The sequence below is a fragment of the Oncorhynchus kisutch genome, linkage group LG2 (genome assembly GCF_002021735.2).
Source record: "Oncorhynchus kisutch isolate 150728-3 linkage group LG2, Okis_V2, whole genome shotgun sequence".
In the NCBI taxonomy this organism is placed as follows: domain Eukaryota; kingdom Metazoa; phylum Chordata; class Actinopteri; order Salmoniformes; family Salmonidae; genus Oncorhynchus; species Oncorhynchus kisutch.
Genome location: NC_034175.2, coordinates 45008701 through 45031799, shown reverse-complemented (window position 1 = coordinate 45031799; position 23099 = coordinate 45008701). Strand labels below are relative to the sequence as shown.

Sequence of the window (23099 nt, the reverse complement as noted above, 5' to 3'; positions counted from 1 at the left end):
ACAGTACTACATAGAGCCATAACTACATGGAACTCTATTCCACATCAGGTAACTGATACAAGCAGTAGAATCAGATAAAAGAAACCGGTAAAAATACACCTTATGGAACAGCGGAGACTCTGAAAAGACACACACACACACAGGTACAGACACAGGCATACACACACAAGCGCAGGCACACGCACTCTACACACCCGTACATTGTAATATTGTTGTAGGGTTGTATTATACATGTTGTATTGTAATTATGTAGTGGTGTAATAATGTTATATGATGTATTGTTTTATCTTTTGTTTTATATGTAATGTAAGTGCCTTAATGCGTTTGGACCCCTGGAAGAGTAGCTGCTGCCTTGGCAATTACTTGTTTAACAAAATCTATTTCTCTGAGCAACTGAATTAGTACGCTCCATATGTATAACCCCCCAGTCATGTATTGGGTAAAAAAACACCAAAAACACCCTGAAGGGAGGCCGAAACATTGGTGTTTTTTTACCCAATACATGACTGTGGGGTTATACATATGGAGCATGCGGGTTTATTCTCCATTAGTCAGCACCTCTACACAAAATCATTTTCTTTGGTAGTGCGCCAGCTCATGCTTTCTATTAGACAATTGTATTAGTATAAAATAATATAATTTCCCATTTTTTGTTGGAGCATAGAGTATAGCTCAGTACTTGTGTTATTTGGGTGCCACAGGGTTCATTTGGGTGCCACAGGGTTCAATTCTTGGACCGACTCTCTTCTCTGTATACATCAATGAGGTCGCTCTTGCTGCTGGTGAGTCTCTGATCCACCTCTACGCAGACGACACCATTCTGTATACTTCCGGCCCTTCTTTGGACACTGTGTTAACAACCCTCCAGGCAAGCTTCAATGCCATACAACTCTCCTTCCGTGGCCTCCAATTGCTCTTAAATACAAGTAAAACTAAATGCATGCTCTTCAACCGATCGCTACCTGCACCTACCCGCCTGTCCAACATCACTACTCTGGACGGCTCTGACTTAGAATACGTGGACTACTACAAATACTTAGGTGTCTGGTTAGACTGTAAACTCTCCTTCCAGACCCATATCAAACATCTCCAATCCAAAGTTAAATCTAGAATTGGCTTCCTATTTCGCAACAAAGCATCCTTCACTCATGCTGCCAAACATACCCTTGTAAAACTGACCATCCTACCAATCCTCGACTTTGGCGATGTCATTTACAAAATAGCCTCCAATACCCTACTCAACAAATTGGATGCAGTCTATCACAGTGCAATCCGTTTTGTCACCAAAGCCCCATATACTACCCACCATTGCGACCTGTACGCTCTTGTTGGCTGGCCCTCGCTTCATACTCGTCGCCAAACCCACTGGCTCCATGTCATCTACAAGACCCTGCTAGGTAAAGTCCCCCCTTATCTCAGCTCGCTGGTCACCATAGCATCTCCCACCTGTAGCACACGCTCCAGCAGGTATATCTCTCTAGTCACCCCCAAAACCATTTCTTTCTTTGGCCGCCTCTCCTTCCAGTTCTCTGCTGCCAATGACTGGAACGAACTACAAAAATCTCTGAAACTGTAAACACTTATCTCCCTCACTAGCTTTAAGCACCAACTGTCAGAGCAGCTCACAGATTACTGCACCTGTACATAGCCCACCTATAATTTAGCCCAAACAACTACCTCTTTCCCAACTGTATTTAATTTTTATTTATTTATTTATTTTGCTCCTTTGCACCCCATTATTTTTATTTCTACTTTGCACATTCTTCCATTGCAAAACTACCATTCCAGTGTTTTACTTGGTATATTGTATTTACTTTGCCACCATGGCCTTTTTTGCCTTTACCTCCCTTCTCACCTCATTTGCTCACATTGTATATAGACTTGTTTATACTGTATTATTGACTGTATGTTTGTTTTACTCCATGTGTAATTCTGTGTTGTTGTATGTACTCTGTGTCGAACTGCTTTGCTTTATCTTGGCCAGGTCGCAATTGTAAATGAGAACTTGTTCTCAACTTGCCTACCTGGTTAAATAAAGGTAAAAAAAATAATTTTTAAATGGTTTTATACAGTCTATTTTGCTCATATTTGTCAAGGGTGCCACTAATGTTGGACCTGACTGGCTGCATGCGGAACTTTATGTCCGCATTACTTTGTTAAGTGGCAATTCACTGAGGAGAATAATAGCCAAGGATTTCTTCTTTGACAAGTATCTCCTTCACTTCTGCATTTCATTGGGTTGTTGATTCAGGTGTATGAAACCCAAATGAGTGACTGTTTTTTTAATCAAACTTGCTAATATGAGTAATGAAGTAGAGTAAATAATCGTCTCTCTACGGGCAGTGTGATAGAACTAATACACCGTCCCAAACCGTCAGCACAGTTTCTTTATTAGGAATTGATTTCTCCTCTCCTGAAACAGCTTGCACTGGATCACATTCTCCCTTATAGTGATTTCAGATATAGCGAGCTGCAATCTCGGGTGAGGCAGGCATACAGTAGCAGACTAAATTAGTTTGTCCCCTTTAAATCAAACTGTCTGTTGGAGTTTTGCTTCTTTTTTTTTGTGAACACTAGGCTACATACAGAGACTTTTTTTTCACAGCAATTTAATATTTTTAAACAACCAGATCTAACACTAAAATGTATGAACAGAAGCTCCACAGTTGTTAATATCAGTATGAGAGAGAGGAGAGAGCAAAACACAGGGAGAGGGAAAGAGAGAGATAGAGGGGGTAGAGTGAAGGAGGTGGTGGAAGAGACAGACGAGTGGAATCGGAAGCGTGATTAATCTGACAACCTTTAGAGCACTGAAAGGTTGGGAATCCTGAGGGAGCGCTGATGTCTGTAGGCCATGGAGGAGAAGCAGAGTGGAGAGCTGAGGAAAGGCCAGGAGTCAAGTGAGGTGTAAATCTACAGGAAGAACATCTCCTCAGGTAAAACCCTTGTCATTGGACAGTCTTCTTGTATATTGACATCAAAGGACTGGGAATGGAAACGGTCACCTCTAACTATAATACAGTGTTTGCTCTGTGGACATGTACTGGATTGGTTTGAGTAAAGTCAAACTCATTAAGGCGATGTATTGACAGGATACTGACAATGACACTTGCATAATAAGCCAAGTTTACACAGACACTCCTGCTCCAATGACTTTGTCATGACGCTGCCCTCTTTGGGTACAGCGAGCACCATCCCCCCCTCTCTCTGTCTCCTACACTCAGGCTACTGCGACCTCAGGTCGTAAATTCCTGGAGGAGATTATCTCCTCATGGCCACAGTATAGAGAGAGAGTGAGTTTTCATAGAGAGAACAAAGGAATTTCTTCCACCTCACAGAACTTGAGGTCCGAACAACATTTATGTTCTGGAGAAGGTATAAAAGATCGGTGAAGAATCCAGCTACGAACTGGTCCATTTGGTCAAATTTTGTGAAACTCCTGGGAGTCAATACGGCCACATTACCATAACGCTGTTTATACAATAGCCTCAGATATGAGGCTTACATCTAATTGTTGTATAAGATGAATGAGTGAGGATGATACTGTTTGTGAAATTGTGTAATGTGATTTTGGACTGTTTAATGAAGGAAACTCCAATTCCCTTTGGAGTTTAACTAAATCAGAGGACCGCCCATGAGCACGGTTATGGTCTGGCGTCCAGGGACATCCCTTTCTGCTCTTCCGAATAAAACCCCCACCTTGAGAATTTCTCAACAGACCATGTTTCTCTCAATTACGAGAGGACTAAGATTGAGACTAGCTTACCTCGATAACGAGAGGTCCAAGGTTTGAGAGGAGACCGAGCTTAAGGTTTGAGTAGATGGCTGAATCTTTTAACCATACCACAAGGTTAAACTCTTAGACTATCGATACCGACAGAATAAGAACAAGTCTTTGATATTAATTACTAGTCTGCAGCTAGGAATTCGGTATCATTGAACGCGAAGACCGACAACCGCCAAAACATCTATCCTATAATGACATGAATGAATGTCACTATGAACTATCTATTCTAACCACGATAGAGAGAGAGAGAGTGGACAAACTCTCCAAAAGAAACAAACTTTTCAACAGAGATCCCGACGACACACTGAGCGTAAATATATATATTGATTGCAATTGTTCCCGAATGAGTGAGTGTTCATGTGCAAAGGATTAGCATTTCAATTGTTATAATTATCAACTGTGTGTTTTCTTATCTCAGTCGAACCCCCACTTCCCTTTTGTACACCAAGCCGCGATGCCGGTTTATCCCACTAGGGAAACTCCTTTATCATTTCCTTGTAACTATCTACTGTTTGTTATGCATTTCTGTGAATTACTTAGTTAGTAAATAAATTATTTTAAGACAATTGATGTATGAATGACTCATAGTGAAGACTGGGTTTGTGCAGATAACCAACAATTTACGACGTTTGGAATGAGACTAACGTGAGGTAAAGAATACGTCATTAATCAGAAGACTAAAGGATCAGATATTAAAATATCTGAAAGTTATATTAGGAAAATTATAACTTTGTAATCTGAATATTTTCATTGGAGCCCCCTAGTTAATTACAGTTACATGATTAATCAGTTTAATCACCTAATAATAATTACAGAGAGTTATTTGAGAAAGATTCATCTTCAGTTTAATGATGCCAAAGACACGACAACATGGATGTTAAACGAGTCACTGGAAGTGTCTGTCCCAAAAGCATGACCTGCGATGCATATTGAAGGTCGGATATAAATGCTTTTTTTTATTATGTCTAAGGGGACAGACAAATATTAATACGTTCACATGATTTAAAGCACAGACTAGTTCATGCTTGCTTTTGTCAAGCTTTATAATTTTCTCTGTGATACATCTCTTTAATAAACGGAGACCTTTGAATAAAAGGTATCAGCACAGAGAGTTGTTTGACCCTTGCAACCCTGCTGGGCAGACTGTGAACTTCTGAGGCTCCTGAAAAGCATCGTCTGATCCTTATTATACCTCAGTGGTCTGATCAGCAAGCTTTAGATGGAGGGAGGAGTAGGTTTGAGGTTTTGCCAGGTCCAAGATGAAACGCAGCGCGCCCCTCTGAAATGGCCTCAAGCGCAGTCCACTGGAATTTGTTGCATATTCATTTCTGTTGCATGATGCAGGGCACAAATAGGTGTCGGGCAAGTCTAATCAACCGCCGAACATAAAGTTTGTCTCAGCATACACTACACATCCCCTGTCTAATTCCAGCAGACCACATCGAGCTAGCAAACAAAGCGATCAAAGCTTTTCTAAAGCGACTGTAAACCAGACATGGCACAATAGCAAGTGAGCAGATTGAGGGAGAACCTCAAGGGAAAGATATCAGAGGCAATTTCTTCAAACAACACTCCATAGTTCTCCCTGACACGAGATCAGTCAGCTTTGGTGCTGAAGTTTCTGGACAAGGTTTGCCTTACTTATTTGCAGGCACACAGTGGTAGACATTTAGTAGCAGAGCAGTTTATAGCAAAGTTCTGCACAGTTAGCAGACAGATCTGTAGTTTGGTTCTACCTGCAGGCATCTGCTACAAGTTTCTGCCCAGACTTCACAGATTCCCGTTCCAAATCCAATCCAATTTTATTGGTCACATACACGTGTTTAGCAGATGTTATTGCGAAATGCTTGTAAAGTTGGTTGACTTGTGAAGCCAGTTCCCTCACCTTCAGTGAAGACCATGCTCTTGGGCTAAATGTATACTCTCTTTTTTAGTAGCATGCAATCATGGAGGGTCTGCGGGCTGGCATCATGTCGTTGAGGTTAATTACAGGCAATTAAAAGCCAGTTGGCTGTTGAGCTGACACTGGCTTGGATGAATAGTAGTTTACCATCTGCACAGATGGGTCCCTGTGTGGAGAAATGGGAGAGGAGGTTGAGATGGAGGAAGAAGGGGCAAGTCTCTGTCACTCTTCCTGTGGTGCTGTGCCAGTCTTTAGGAGAGGCTGATGTCCTTCATACTGCTTTTATCCAGCTTGGTTTAGGAAGAAATCCTAAAAGAGAGAGGTACTGTGTTGGTAGGTCCTCAGCTACTGTAAAGCCGCTATTGTTTGCCAGTAAATAACTCTCTATCTCTCAAATTCTCTATTGCGATAGCAGAAATTGGAGCATATTGTGTTGATAGTGATTGGAGACAGATAAATCTGACATTTTAATCAGATATTCATCAGAATCAGTAAATATGATGTCTTCCTCATGTGCATGGTGCACAGTTTCTATAAAAGTTTAAACATCCATAAACATCCAGAGCCGCATTACTTCCTCTCAGCCTTATTGGAATTCATATGCTCTTATAGTCCTCTTCCATGTTAATGACCTGTCGTTAGTCTCCGCTCCAGTTGGGTCTTGCTGCAGCTTCTTAGAGGTAGCATTCTGGAGCTGACTGAGATGCAATATGCTTCACATCCATTATTGATCCATGATTAACTGGGGTTCAGCAGGCCTCTCAACTTAAACACTTTAAGTGGGCTGGAAATTCTTGGCACAGGATGTGTCTCTGTCTGCATCCTGGGGGCTTTATGGAACGACGCCAAATTAAAAAATGTTTTATGTCCTTTAATCATTTTCTGTTTACCCAATCACACGTAAACAAATCAACAGGGAGAAATCATCAGCATATGAACAAACTCCAATTATTATCTCTGAAGATTCAAGATAGCAACTGCCAGCTCCACTTGTGATTGCGGATAACGGCTATGTGAAGTGATTATTAAAACAGGACGATGGGCGGTAGCTCGCTGGGCCGACTCACCCCCCCTGTCTAAAGTCCTTCTGTGGCGTGCAGGGCCAGTCTCCTTTCTCTCTCGATACTTTGATGCTGATGCACCGTGACACTGATGGTGCACACGGATGACCTTTGAGCGTACTGGCGTGCTCAGGCAACACTTGCTGCATGTGTTTGTGTCCCTGATACAGGCTAATGAGGATGTGTCTGTCGGCTGTAGCCGGAGCTGGGCGATCCACTCCAGTATGAAGAGAAGAGCCAGGATACAGCTGCTGCCAGCGGGGCTCTAATCACAGCTTACTGCCTGAGACACACTGCCAACTCACCACGGGCGGGAGAGAGAGAGAGGGTGCTCTGCTCTGCTCACCACCCACTCACTACACTGCACTCTCGTGCACCCATACATACTGACGCCATGGCACATAGTTACATCATATGGGGGTGATTGGAGTGTTAGGGTATACTCTCTGAAACCTTTGCCCAACAATATTTGATTTAGTGATAATCATGGTAATCATGATTGATCGTGTCATTGCTGTTAAGTAATTGATGCATAAGGAACAAACAAGTTTTCGTATTACATACATTAGTGTCATTTAATAATAATATGCTAGTACTGTGAAGATGCCATGTGTTGCCTGGTGACACAGAAAAACAGACATAAATATTGCTGTTCTATATTGCTAATATTCAGGGGGTCTTAATATATGCAGTGCCTTCAGAAAGTATTCACACCCCTTGAATTTTTACACATTTTGTTATGTTACAAAGTGACTTTAAAATGTATTTAATTGTCCTTTTTTCTTTGTTAATGATCCACACACAATACTCTGTAATGTCAAAGTAGAAGACAAATTATATGTTTTTTTTAAATTATTATAAAAAATTAAACACTCATATATCTTGGTTAGATAAGTATTCAAACCCCTGAGTGAATACATGTTAGAATCACTGTTGGCAACAATTACAGCTGTTAATGTTTTGGGGTAAGTTTCTAAGAGCTTTGCATACCTGGATTGTACAATATATGCCTATTATTCTTTTTAAAATTCTTCAACTTCTGTCAAGTTGGGGGTTGATCGTTGCTAGACAGCCATTTTCAAATCTTGCCATTGATTTTTCAAGCCGATTTAAGTACAAACTGTAACTAGGCCACTCAGGAACATTCAATGTTGTCTTGGTAAGCAACTCCAGTGTATATTTGTCCTTGTGTGTTTGGTTATTGTCCTGCTGGAAGTTGAATTTGTCTCCCAGTGTCTGTTGGAAAGCAGACTGAACTAGTTTTTCCTCTATAATTTTGCCTGTGCTTAGCTCTATTACATTTATTCTTTATCCTATATAACTCCCTAGTCCTTGCCCAAGACAAGCATACCCATAACATGATGCAGCCACCCCCATGGTTGAAAATATGAAGAGTGGTACTTAGTTAAGTGTTGTGATGGACTTTCCCCAAACATAACACTTTGATTTCAGGAGGTAATTCCTTTACCTCCTTTATTTTGCAGTTTTACTTTAGTGCCTTATTGCAAACAGGATGTATGTTCTGGAATATTTTTATTATGTACAGGCTTCCTTCTTACCTCTTTGTCATATAGGTTAGTATTGTGGAGTAACTACAACGTTGTTGATCCATCCTCAGTTTTCTCCTATCACAGTCATTATACTTTGTAACTGTTTTAAAATCACCATGGTGAAATCCTTGAGTCTTTCCTTTCTCACCTGCAACTGAGTTCTGAAGGACAGCTGTATCTTTATAGTGACTGGGTGTATTGCTACACCATCCAAAGCGTAATTGATCATTTCACCATGCTCAAATAAATATCCAGTGACTTGCTTTTTTATTTTCACCCATCTACCAATAGGTGCCCTTCTTTGTGAGGCATTGGGAAACCTCCCTGGTCTTTGTGGTTGAATCTGTGCTTGAAATTCACTTTTCGACTGAGGGACCTTACCGATAATTGTATGTGTGGGGTACAGAGATGGGGTAGTCATTCCGAAATCATGTTAGCCACTAGTATTGCACTCAGAGTGAGTCCATGTAACTTCTTATGTGACTTGTTAAGCACATTTTTACTCCTGTACTTATTTAGGCTTGCCATAACAACGGGGTTGAATACTTATTGACTCAATACATTCAGCTTTTCATATGTTATTCATTTGTAAAAAAAAAAATATATATAATAATAATAATAATGTAAAAACAAAATTCTACTTTGGCATTGTGGGGTATTGTGTCTAGATCAGTGACACACAATCAGTTAAGTGTAGACCTTCAACAAAGATTTCTAGATTCTTGAATGTTACTTTGTGGTGTATCCTTTCAGACTGTGACTATGGTCATGACAGTGTCATAATCGCAGCACTCTTATTTTTCAAGTGCAGATTTGACAGAACTGACAAGGGAGAAATAGAATCTGTTGTAGAATACAAGGAACAGGACATCCTCCTCAGAATACCTAAAACAATGACTACACGAGACTTACCATTGGTTAAAAAACTGGGCCATGAGTGTGTGCATGCGTGTATACCTGCGTACGTACAACCCTGCATGTGCATACGTCTGTTTACCTGTGTGTGTGTGTGTGTGTGTGTGTGTGTGTGTGTGTGTGTGTGTGTGTGTGTGTGTGTGTGTGTGTGTGTGTGTGTGTGTGTGTGTGTGTGCGTGCGTGCGTGCGTGCGTGCGTGCGTGTGTGTGTGTGTGCGTGTGTGTGTGGAGGACCTGAAAAGCCGAGCAGCTTTGGAATCAGTGTGAAGTCTCAGCGGCACATCCCACTTTATCCGGCCAGTCTGCTCTCCCGGGTCACATCCGAATGCGGCCCCATTAAATATTCACTGGCACTCGGAGGACATCACCTTAGGGGAGGCCTGCCCAGCCAACACCTGCCCCAGCCCTTCACTGCTCTCTACCTCAGGCTGCCTTGACATACCGACCTGGAGTTTGGGAGTGTGGTGTTTTTCCTTTGAAGTTGTCAGAAAGCCTTGTGTTGATAGAGCAGCTGTGGAATTTTTGTAAATAGACAGCCCTCTTTGCAATGTAAAGTGAAGAAAACATTATATCAGGTGTCCCTTCAAAAGTGTATTTATTTATTTGGACTATTTCATTCATACAGTACCAGTCAAAAGTTTAGACACACCTACTCATTACCAGGTTTTTATTTATTTTTACTATTTTATATAATGTAGAATAATAGTGAAGACATACAAACTATGAAATAACACAAATGGAATCATGTAGTAACCAAAAAAGTGTTAAACAAATCAAAATATATTTTCTATTTGAGATTCTTAAATGTAGCCACCCTTTTCCTTGATGACAGCTTTGCACACTCTTGGCATTCTGTCAACCAGCCTCGTGAGGTAGTCACCTGGAATGCATTTCAATTAACAGGTGTACCTTGTTAAGCTAATTTGTGGAATTTCTTTCGTTTTTAATGCGTTTGAGCCATTCAGTTGTGTTGTGACAAGGTAGGGGTGGTATACAGAAGATAGCCCTACTTGGTAAAAGACCAAGTCCATATTACGGCGAGAACAGCTCAAATAACCAAAGAGAAATGAAGGTCAGTCAATCTGGAAAATTTCAAGAACTTTTAAAGTTTCTTCAAGTGCAGTCACAAAAACCATCAAGCGCTGTTATGAAACTCTCTCTCATTGGGACCGCAATAGGAAAGGAAGACACAGAGTTACCTCTGCTGCAGAGGATTAGTTCATTAGAGTTACCAGCCTCAGAAATTGCAGCCCAAATAAATGCTTCACAGAGTTCAAGTAACAGACACATTTCAACATCAACTGTTCAGAGGAGACAATGTGAATCAGGCCTTCATGGTCAAATTCATGGTCAAAGGGACACCAATAATAGGAAGAGACTTGTTTGGGCCAAGAAACACGAGCAATGGACATTAGACCAATGGAAATCTGTCCTTTGGTCTGATGAGTCCAAATTTGAGATTTTGGGTTCCAACCGCCGTGTCTTTGTGAGACGCAGAGTAGGTGAATGGATGGTTCCCATCGTGAAGCATGGAGGAGGAGGTGTGATGGTGTTAGGGTGCTTTGCTGGTGACTATGTCCATGATTTATTTAGAATTCAAGGCACACTTAACCAGCATGTCTACCACAGCAGTCTGCAGTGATACACCATCCCATCTGGTTTGAGCTTAGTGGGACTATCATTTGTTTTTTTAACAGGACCATGACACAAAACACACCTCCAGGCTGTGTAAAGGCTATTTGACCAAGGAGAGTGATGGAGTGTGGCATTAGATAACCTGGTCTCCATAATCACCTGACCTCAACCCAAATGAGATGGAAAAGCAGCCAAAAAGTGCTCAGCATATGTGGGAACTCTTTGAAGACTGTTGTAAAAGCATTCCTCGTGAAGTTGGTTGAGAGAATGCCAAGAGTGTAAAAAGCTGTCATCAAGGCAAAGGGTGGCTACTTGTTGGAGTCTCAAATATATTTAGATTTTTTAAACCCTTTTTGGTTACTACATGATTCCATATGTGTTATTTCATAGTTTTGATGTCTTCTCTATTATTCTACATTATATGAAATAGTAAAAATAAAGAAAAACCTGGTAATGAGTAGGTGTGTCTAAACTTTTGTATGTATGTTTTGCCATTTGGAGCTCGTGTATTTAAAAAAAAAAAGTTTTTACCTTTATTTATCTAGGTATCGTGGAATTGTAGTACTGTATATGATTTCGACTGCCTACATATCGTTTTATTATGATTCCTACTGCCTACATACATTTTTATTGAGTAGGTTGCAGAGTATGTTCTCAACATCTTTTTGACAATGTTTTCACTCTGTACTACATTGCTTTACTGCTATGGATTTTTCCAGCACATTCTCCAATTTTACCCGAGCCTGTACTGAGTTCCTCTCCTTTGAATGTCCTTAAGTTGGCACTGCAGGAAACTGATTAATTGAATTTTTTTTATGTTCAGTGGCTGTCCCTAGGCTTACAATGATTGAGGAGATAGTCCCTCTCTGTAGGAGAGGCAGTGATGTGTATAAAAATAATATCTTTCATTTAACAGCTCTCCTCTCCAAAGTGCTACTGGAATTTCTCCTCTAAAACATAGAGCTTCGTTTGGTAGACAACTGATGGGTAAAGCACTTGATTAGGAATGCAAAAGACTTCTGTCAAAAACACTTTCTCCTCATTCCGATAAGCCAGAACGTTGAGGAATGGATCTGATAGGTTTTATATCCATCATTGGTCAACTAGGTTTTTGCTTCAGGTTATTTCTGATGACTAGACATGCTCATGATCAAATAGTACAACCTTAGGTGAGTTGTAAAACACCCATAACTCTGTTGATATTCCCCTACCATTGACACGATAAATCACTTTTGTGTTCAAGGACAATAGGGAAAAAGACCTCTGATAATCTCTCTGAAGTTTCAGTTTGGTAATTAGCATCCAACCTTGAAGTGCGATACCCAGTCACAAAAGTCACCATCTGTCAGTACAATGCTGCGTAGGCCTGTGTGATGTTGATGTGTTCGTAGCTCTCTGACTGTGTTTGTTTTGGCTGCAGGGACTTCTACTACATAACCATGCTGCGTGACCCCGTCTCCCGCTACCTGAGCGAGTGGAAGCACGTGCAGCGAGGTGCCACCTGGAAGACCTCCCTGCACATGTGTGACGGGCGCTCGCCCACACAGGACGAACTGCCCACCTGCTACAGCGGGGACGACTGGTCGGGCGTCACCCTAACCGAGTTCATGGACTGCCCGTCCAACCTGGCCAACAACCGACAGGTGCGCATGCTGGCCGACCTCAACCTGGTAGGCTGCTACAACCTGTCCTCCATGAACGAGAGCGATCGCAACCACATCCTGCTGGGCAGCGCCATGAACAACCTGAAGAACATGGCCTTCTACGGACTGACAGAGTTCCAGCGCAAGACGCAGTACCTGTTTGAGCGGACGTTCAGCCTGCGCTTCATCGCCGCCTTCACTCAGATCAACAGCACGCGCGCCGCCAACGTGGACCTGAGCGAGGCTGTGCGCCGTCGCATCGAGGAGCTCAACTATCTGGACGTGCAGCTGTACGAGTATGCCAAGGACCTGTTCCTCCAGCGCTTCCAATACACCCGCCAGCGCGAGCACCAGGCGGAGCGATTGAAGAGGCGTGAGGAGCGCCGATGGCTTCGGGAGCAGAGGGAGCAGAGCAGGGCCTCACTCCCCAGACGCCGGGGGTACGGGGGTGGAGGCGACCTGGCCACAACCACTGAAGACTACACCAGCCAGGTGGCCCGCTGGTGAGGTCTTACCCTGGCCACCCACACAGAGAGAGGTCACTGGTGATCACCTCCAGAATCATCTCACATGGTACTCTTTCTCTCTCTGCCTCTGTCAATCTCTCTCTATCGCTCTATCCTTTTCTGTCTACTATCTCTATCTTTATCTCTTTCTCAGCTTCAGTGTGATCCTAGCGCTCTGCTAAAGTTTCTTTCTGGTTATGAAACTGCCAAGTCTGTGAGTCAGTATCACAGAAGCTCTGCCTTGGAGTGCCCTTTGGTGTCTTAGATCTTCAAATGGATGGTTTAATGTATTTATTTGTAATGAATTGTTTTGCTGCTCCTTTGCTTTCCTGCCTCTTAGTCATGGTTATTTATTATCATGTAGATTATGATAACTCTTTAAAGGCAGTAAGTTAAGCTTAAAGAAGACACAATCAAAAGACGCTGCTAGCAAATACATTTTTATTGGGACTCAATGTCAAGGGGTGGATATCAATCAGTGTTTTTTTGTTGCGACTGACAGGAATATAGTAGTTCAACAGAAAACAATATAAAAGTGCTGATTCTCGCATGTCATGTGTCCATATTATATCTGAGTTTGGGTTTGAGGATGGAGAGTTATTTCCAAAAGAAATGATGAGAGCCAAAAGTACACCGACTTGTCTTTGTTTACGTAGCTACTGTTTTCTTAATGGGACCTTGCAAATTGACAACTTCTCAGAAATAAGATAATGTATTTAGTTTCATTTTATCATGGCAGTTTCAATTATATTTACTTTTCCCTCACACAAATATAGTGTAGTTGTAAGTCAGTCAAGATAATGTCAGATGTTTTGATGATGATGCAAAAATGTTTTCTAGGGTGCAATATTCAGTAGAGTTTGTCTACATGCAACACCGTTCAAGTTTCAACTCGGAGGAACTGCTGTTTCTGTTCATCCACTATCTGTGTGTTGGAATGTGAAGTCAATCATAAACTCACAAAGAGAGGATTACCCTGAAGAAAACCAGCCTGATTTCTATTCTGCACTGACCAGACTTTCAGCTTTCACATTACAAATGGAAAGAACTCCTCAAGGAAGATTTTTCAAAAATGTTAAGCTTGGATTGTTTAAGTAGTCTTCTCCAGAAGGTAAAGATAACCAGTAGGTAAATGCTCTAGGTGAGGACTGAGGAGCCAGGTCAGTGTGGTTGGTGTGTGGACTGACTGTCAATGAGGTGATCAGCATTCGGCCCTCGTGCTCACCCCGTCACACTCCGTGGTTTAACATGTTTGTGGAGCCCACGCCAACGGCTTTGTGGGCTGTGAGGGGGGTTCTAATGCTACCAGAATAACAGCCTGAGATGACACGGTAGCAGAATACAGTAGTTTCCTGTAGTAGGAAGGAGATGAAATGTACCACATCTAGTTTCATGTCTGATTGTCCCCCTCAAAACACAGGTAACTTCTGAATGAACATTAAACAAACTTGAAAGTATCAAACGAGATTCATCTAATTGTTATGGTTGAATTACTTGCAGATGGCTGTGATGATGATGTCATGTTAGATTAAATCATGGATTTGCTATTCTGATCTGTTGTTCTGTTGTGAACATTTCAACTCTCCAATGACAATATTTTTTTTATAAAAACATGAATTTGCTGCTGCTTTCATTTTCACATTTATCCTGTTTTTACTTGATTTTTTCAGAAGATGTAGGTCTGTCTGATCACTGAGCACAGCTTTGGTCCATTAACCTTAACCGATGAGTGGAAGTTTTTGTTGTTTAAGTAAGTTTGTATCCAGTTAGTTGATTGACTGTAATGTAATAGTAACCATTATCACAGTTAGTGTTGGTATCCCTAATCCAGATTAGGCCTGCTCTTGGACTAAAAAACCTGCTAAATGGAAAAGCTCTATTGAAAATTATTTTTCATTCAGGAATATGCAGCATCTGTTTGCAGGAAACATTGTTCAAGCTATACAATTATTGGAGTGTGTGTGCGTGCGTACCATTATTGTATATTGATCACAAGTTTGCCTGCAATTTCAGTGAGCCAACACACCATGTTTATAAAATGCCCCAGCATTTTCAAACCAACATTATGGATACAATACCAAGTTTTTGTGTGTGTGTGTGTGTGTGGGGGGGGGTGTGCTGTGAAGCAATCTCCCTGATGAAAAAACCTGCTTATATTCATGTAGTTGTTATCTGCTCAAACTTACGGTAGTGTGATGTGTATATTGACGCAAAGTCTGAAAAGTCTGAAATGAATATTTCAAACCTATTATCCTTATCAGACCTCAGTGTAAATATAGCGATGAAATCAAGCCTAAAAAGAGAATGTCACACTAGATATTGTACTGCCATCCCCAAAGCCCTGTGACATGCCATGTTGCGAAAGAGTGATTTGAATGAACTTCAACTGCCACTCAACTTAAGTGCACATCTTTGAAAAACAGGTAATCTTGCATTTATTTATTGCAAACAAGGGAGTTTGTCTAAAAGGAAAAAGGTTATAATACCATCACACGAGGGAGAACTTTCTACATTTATGTATCTGTATGTTCCTGTTCAAATTGTTGTGTATGAAAAGGACAGTCTTGATGCCATTTGATGTGTTATACTTTATCAGCAATGTTCTTGTCAGGTCTGCAAGGCTGGGTGAATACTACTTCAGATATTAGAAATAAATGCATTGAACAAACATGACCCTTTTCTGCCTGGAATCATTGGTATGAAGCCATAGACATTAGGAAAGTTATTCACCGACATTTAACCACATTCATGAGGTCTTGACCTTTAAAATGCAATACAAGTACTAGCTTCGTCCGTGTTAGCAAACAGCCCAGATAAACACAGTCCCAGTCAGGTGACCAGGCGTCCAACATCTATCTTCATCAGTAGGTCATGCACTGTCGAAATTAAACTTGTTTACGTGAATTATTAGCATTGGTTGTGTTTGCAAGGTTTTGGCCTGTATTTTCTCCACCAATATTTTCATAATCATGCATCATATTGAAGTGTGGTATATAGTGGATGTGTTTCACTTCATGTGTGTGTCTGTCTCCTGAGGATTGCATTTCAATGAGATATATTATATGCATTGTAAAACACGAAAATTAGGCAGAAAGGAGAGGACCATTGAGAAGAACACTACTTGTTAAAGGAAATATTTAAGTTCCTTTCCTGTTGCTATAGTGAGATTATTACTAAGGGAGAAATAAGGGAACAAGGGAGAATAATTCAGAATGTTCTGGTCCAGAAATAGCAGTTTATATATACAGGTATATGCACTGTACAATCATCAGTCTCTTTCATTTGCTGTTATTCAGCAGTGACAAGGGATGGAAATATTGGTCTGCTTACAAGACACTGATTGGACTATTACCTGCTTAATACAAGCTTCTCTCTATGCAGGAAATTGCCCTGACTCTCAACATAGTGCAGTTAATAAGTTGAATGAATGAAGACTCATCTTCTTTCAAAAAGCTCATTCATTTTATTGCAAAAAAAAGTGGAACCACCAGACAGGAACCACCAGACAGACAGACAGACTCTGCTGTCTAGTCTACTCCCGACAGATCCCGCTTATTTCCTCCTAGCTGTGGTATGAGGAAGGAAAATGACTCATACCCACAAACAAGGAGAATAGCTTCTCAGACAGGTAACGTGACATGTACTGCATTATTTTATATGCTCCTGCTTTGTGGTACCAATCCTGCTGGGTTTGTTTGAGGAAGTTCAGATGTCTGGATTATTATTGTGTACAGACAGGCACCTTTAGTGAAATGTGAAATCACTGTTGATTCTTTTTACTGTTGGCTGATGTGAACAAACAGTTTTCCACCTCCACAAACGGATCGTTACACTATCAGGATATAATGTCATGTAAAACCCATTGTCGTACATATATACTGTATTTCTTCCCTAAATAACTGATTATTATTATTCTATTGTGAAAGCTTTCTGAGCTTTTCTACTAATCGTGCCCCACTCGAGTGCCAGCCGTATGAAAGGAAAAGGTTCACATCTGTTCTAAGCAATCACCTGCAGCGAAGTCTGACATTCTTATTAAATCTATGACTCTATAGCTAGATCATAGATGACAGTGTTCTATCCTCAGTCCAATGTTTTGAGACAATATTTGAGTCCAACATTGTAAGTCTTCTCTGTTCTTAAATGTGATGTTCTGGAGCCTCTAGGGCAATTCAGAAAGATGATTGAGGATCTTATTAATGATGAATGTGTTTGTATTTGATAAAGATGTTTTTCTTTCTGCTTCCGTTTTGTATTTATATTTTGATGTGGGTTTTTTCTGTAATTTATGTCATTCAGGGCTCATCTGTAAAAGAGACATTGGTCTCAGTATGACCCCCCTGATAAAATAAAGGTTAAATCAAATCAAAATAAAATAAAAGTCCAATATTTACTGACAGTGATTAACAGATTTAATTGTTAACATGATTATATGTTGTATGATTGTACAGCTTGTTATAATGCAATGTATTGTCAATTAAAGACTGACCCAGAAACCTAGCATTTCCCTACTGAATCCAGTCTACTCAAGATAAGAGCACCCTGCTGTGATTTATCTTGCACGGCAGTTGACAGAACCAGTTTTATGGCAAAAACATTTCGACAATATCAGTAACGTTCAGAAACATGGTCGCCCTAGAAAGACAGCACCTAATAAAGTTACTCAAAGGCGAGCAGTGCATTTGTAAGTTACTAAGTTAGTAAGTAGTAAAGTGGACATAGTTATTTTTGTCAACACCAAAAAATAGACTTCTGTGTTTTGAAATGAAGTAAATCAACCATATGTATATAAAATGTTGTGTAGTATTTTGACTCAGCTCTTTAGCACGTTAGCCTGTGACATACTGTTTCTGTCTGGTTGGCCGATCACTGCCACCATGATGGGCCGCTTGGTCTTGAGAAACTGGGGTCTCCAGCGGAGGAGGCCAAGGACCGCCTGGTGGAACCTGTCTCCAGCCAGAGTGTACAGAGCCAGGTTGAAGAAGGTGTTGAGCCCTGCCAGGGGTCTGGAGATGGTGTAGGCTGCATTGACCCCTATCAGCAGTATACAGGGCACCGGCCTTTGGGCTTCCATCTGGGTGTACACCCGCAGGGCACGGAGGATGTGGAAGGGTGTGAAGCATAGCACAAACACAACCAGGATCAGCACAGTCATCCTGCGGGCACGCACCCTGTTCGGACGGCCCTCATGTGGCCCACCGGCCAGCTCACATGCAACACGGATGTAACTCAGGCACACCACCACTAGGGGGAGTAGGTAGCCCAGGACAGTGAGTAGCCAGCCATAGACCCACACCTCTTCTGGATCATTACTAGCAAAATCCAGGCATGACGTCATATTGTTCTCAGTCTTCTTCACAGTGATCATGTGGACCATGGGTATAATCTCCAACACAGATATGAACCACACAGCCAGGCAGGCGATCACACCCCAGCTCGTCCTCTGCACCTGGGCTGCCCTCAGCGGGTGGACCACGACCACATAGCGGAACACACTCAGGCAGGTGAGGAAGAGGATGCTGCCGTACAGGTTGAAGTGGAAGCTAAAGCGAACAATGCGACACATGGCCTCGCCCATGATCCAGTCGTCGTGGATGTAGTAGTGGACCAGGAAGGGCAGACACAGAACATACAGGAGGTCTGCCAAGGCAAGGTTCACCATGATGATGCTGCTGCTCTTCCATGGGCGCAGCCTGACCACGTAGATGATGATTGAGGTGATGTTACCCACAAGCCCCACTACAAATATGATCCCATACATGATCGGAAGGTAGGATCTCTTTATGTAGTCATCCACTGGAAAACATTCAGGAGTCTTATTATCCCTGTCTTCGCTAGCCATGGTTGTGTTGTGTGAGCCAACAAAATGTCCTAAGACAAACACAAGTGGAGATTGCTCATGCTATTACAATAAAAATCATAGAAAGAAATAGAGAATCATAGAAAGAAATTGGATGAGGAAAATGCATCTGTTCTTACTATTAGCTGCAATGCTGCTCCAGTATTTGTGTGTCACTTCTGAATTTCCTGATTCTTCAGGCAGCAGTCAGTTTGAACAGCATCCCAGAGCCCTCCCCCAAAGAATGTGTAGCGCGCCCATTAGTTCTTCAGCAGGATGCATTAGGTGTCCTTGCAGCTTTAAAGGTATCAAAGATCTACTCTAACTAAGCCCACAAGAATCAGTAGTAGTGATTTATACAGTACAGTTGTGATTTGACACAATGGTTAGATTACTTGAGATTGGTGGGTTTAAATAGAAAGTAGAGAATTATACCATTACAACCTCATTGAGAGTGATTTTAGGTCACACATTAAACCAAATTGTGCAACATCTTACTTTGACATGTTTTATGTAAATCATTGTGATTAACTGCATTTGTTGTTTTTAAGAATTGCCTGATCCCACATTCCTGGAAGATGTGTCACCCCTGTCTGCTTGACTGAGGACACAAACAGCAGACATACCTTCACCTCTAAGTTATTGTTCAACTAAGAATGATCACATAGAATGTCCTTTCATTTCCTTATTAGACAGCCTGGTCTCATAGACTAGACATAATATTGTAAACATAAATCCGGGAGAATCAAATTAGATGGCTACTTAAGGCAAAAACAATATAAGGTGGTGGGCGTACAACGCGAATGTCTAGCAACCCCAATGGTTGGGAGAATCTCATCACGGACAACTTTTGCATTTTAGCTAATCGGCAACTTTTCAACTACTTACAACTTTTTAGCTACTTTGCAACTACTCAACATGCTAGCTAGCCCTTCCCCTAACCTTAACCTGAACCCTTTTAGCTAATCCTTCCCCTGTACAACATTAACGTCTAGTATCCCAAAGGTTGCGAGTTCAAATCTCATTACGGACAACTTTAGCAACTTTTCAACTACTACCTACTTTTTTTTTAGTTACTTTACAACTACTTAGTATATTAGCTAACCCTTCTCATAACATTAACCCTTTTAGCTAACCCTTCCCCAACCCTAGCCTTAGCCCTTTTAGTTAGCCCTAACCCTAACCTTAACCCTTTAACCTAACCCTAAGCCCTAGCCTAGCTAACATTAGCCAGCTAGCTAACATTAGTCACCTAGCCACCTAGCTAGAATTCATAACATATTGTACATTTTTCAAATTCGTAACTTATAATATGAATTGTAATTTTTAACACCATACGAAACGGAATACATACCATACGGAACATATCATACTAAATGGAGTGTCTCGTATTCACATACATAATAATATGACATTTTCTGAGACCAGGTTGCAGCCACCGAATAGGCCTACCACAGAAGGGAAATACTATTTTCATGCCACTTTGATACCGAAGTGACTTAGCGAAAATGCTCTCCTAACCTGCTACAAAAATCACTTTGTATCGAAGTGGAGTGAAAAGAGTGTGTACACCACAGAAAGCCAACAGTTGTCCAGTGAATCCTCCCTTGATACAAAAGGAATAGTGATAGAACATTTCAATGCATTTGATAATAGAAAATAAAAAAACATTCCATAGTGATAAAGAATGATTCTTTGATGATGGTCCAGTTCATCAAGTAGTCCTGAAAAACAGACAGGGGGTGCATGACATCTAGAGGACATATACTGAAATTGCATCTGTTTGCAATATGATTGATACATTATTATGAAGATATTTTGATATTTCAAATACACCGAGCCAAAATAGATGTCAATTTATTTTGTTTTTCATTTTCAGTCAAGCTATTAACTCATCCCAACCCATTTTTGTAAAAATGTCAGTGCCTTATGTTCTGGCAAGAATAAATAATATTGCAGAATTACATCTACATGTGATGCATGGGTTAAATTCTAAAGTAACCGTTGACTAGATTTGCTGCAGTTTTTAAACATATAACTTCACATTGCAAGTATAACAAATACAGAATCTTGTTGTCATTATTAAAGTGGTCCTTTTTTTAACCACTAGATGGTGCCTAATATCAGAAACTGATTCTGAAGAGAGCAGAAAAGTAATGTAATTGTATTGTAGTTGATGGAATTAATATTATATTAAAACCTGATAGTATAATACATATTTTTTTCCTCGCATCTGAGCAGTATCAAACAATATAAGATACTGTAGGCAATGAAGACTGGGAAGTTTATATCACAGGAAATGACTCCAGCAGGCAGATGTGTGAAGTGATGTTTATGGCTGTGCTGACAGGCACCGACAAGTGTAGGAGGGACCTGGGCGCTAGACAGCCATCCCTTTCACATTGACCTTCTGCCCACCTTCAGATTGGCTCAGGGTAAATCAGAAGGTCTGATGCAAATGCTGGAGAGATAGTGTTGTCCTCTATTCCTATTTCTATGCACAGTACTTCTTCCTTAATCTCTAGCAGTCTATGTATCTCACTCTTAGTCTTTCACACATTATCTCACACACAAAAAAAAACCCACACAAACACAAAGAGAAACACAGGTTTGAAGAGACTTCGTAGGACTTTACCCTTTTATCCAGTAATCTTGTCTCAGAGTTGTATTGCTTGAATTTCTTGGATCTTATTGATTTGAACACATCAACTGTGAACATTTTCAGCAACTGAACAAAGAATAATGGTTAAGGTCAAAGAAATCCAGCACAACCATGACTTCTGTTGAATAAAGAATGCCTCAAGGTTGCTGCTATACTTTGATACAAACATCTCCAGAGTGTGTAGCGTAAGCTACTATCAAACTAGGAATGTGACAAGCATTTCGCTACATCCGCAATAACATCTGCTATAAATGTGTATGTGACCAATACAATTTGATTTGATGATAGAAAAAGACATTACCTCAATTATCAGTCATTCAAAAAGATGGTATCATTTGTTTTTATTGTTTGAACATTTAATGACAAATAATTGGTTGATTTTTCACAATGTTTTACCTTATAAATTAGCTTGAAAATGCCAACGTAGCACACTAAGGAAGGATTATTCCGTTTGATGCCGCAACAAGTCCAAAGAATAACCCAAGGGTGGCTGTTTCCACTCTCATGCTTCCATATCTCAGTCTGTTTGACTGTGACATTTCTCCAGTCTAGGAGGGAGCAAGGTTGTGACCTTTCCACATACAGCTCTGATGTCTCTGCTTCATTCTTTTTGAAGGGGATAGTCAATGTGACAAGATCAAAGATTGGACCTCTCCTGTGAGTCAATATTTAATCTCACAACTGTATCAAATGAATGTGACATCTGAATCTAGAGTTTAATAAAGGCACTAGGATGGAATGAATGGAAAGTCATAGTGCTAGAGGTTTCATAAATAATTTAGCCTGCTACTTTATATAGCAAATAAACATACAAACCATCACACAAAAATAAATATATTGTCTTTTGATGTTGGCTGTGACCAAATGCTGCTGTTGATCAAGTTAATTAATAAACCATCAATAAACGTTTTAATTATCACTGAAACACTGTGTAGATGTTTGATCAGTCCCCTTGGTAATTCCAAGTCTCCTCCCAGACCAATTAGCAGAGAAAGAACCACATTAGCACTGTGCCTCATCCAAAACTAGAACTCTCTGCATTAGACTATGTTTCCCTATCAACTATACGGTAATAGACGCTGGAAACACTTCAGTCAGATTCCCAGATTCATTGTGAATAAACCCCTTTACAGCAGAGTAGAATTTACATGGCTGTGTCATTTGATAGCTCATTACGCTGCTGTATGGCCCACCTCTGCTTGCCAGCCACATGGTTGGCATGGAGGGTGCCATGTTGTGGAATGGCCAAGGTAGTGGAGCCTGGTCAGCAGGCTTCCCCCCACCACCAGTCTGGCATTCCAGTCGGGTCCTCTTTTTTTCTGATGCCTACAACAATATTCAACACATACCACTTTCAATTTAGTGGAAGGAATGTGTTTGTCTCCATAAATACCTCCATAATCCCATATCTGGCACTCAATAAATGACAGGGAAAAGAGATGGTCCATGGTTATGTGACGGAATATAGTGCTAGGTCTGTCACAAGAGATTAAATAATGACAAGTCCTGTGACTTACTGACTAGAAATGGACCAGCTGTGTGTAAATGTCCTAACAAGCCAGAGTCCCACTAAATCCTCACAATATTCCTCAGATCATT

At 40.9% G+C, this 23099-nt stretch overlaps 2 protein-coding genes across 2 annotated transcripts in view; one reads left to right on the top strand and one right to left on the bottom strand.

Moving 5' to 3' along the window:
* LOC109902608 (heparan-sulfate 6-O-sulfotransferase 3-B-like) overlaps window positions 1-17493 on the top strand; it is a 106487-nt gene extending 88994 nt beyond the window's left edge. The window contains exon 2 of the mRNA XM_020499104.2: window positions 12271-17493. Within this exon, the coding sequence (XP_020354693.1) occupies window positions 12271-13000 (730 nt within the window). The 3' untranslated portion in view covers window positions 13001-17493. The remainder of the gene's footprint in view (window positions 1-12270) is intronic.
* Window positions 17389-19028, bottom strand: LOC109902598 (2-oxoglutarate receptor 1). The gene has a single exon (XM_031795832.1). The coding sequence runs from the start codon at window positions 18839-18841 to the stop codon at window positions 17813-17815; it is 1029 nt and encodes a 342-aa protein (XP_031651692.1). The 5' UTR covers window positions 18842-19028; the 3' UTR covers window positions 17389-17812.
* Between the last annotated feature and the right edge of the window lie 4071 nt (window positions 19029-23099).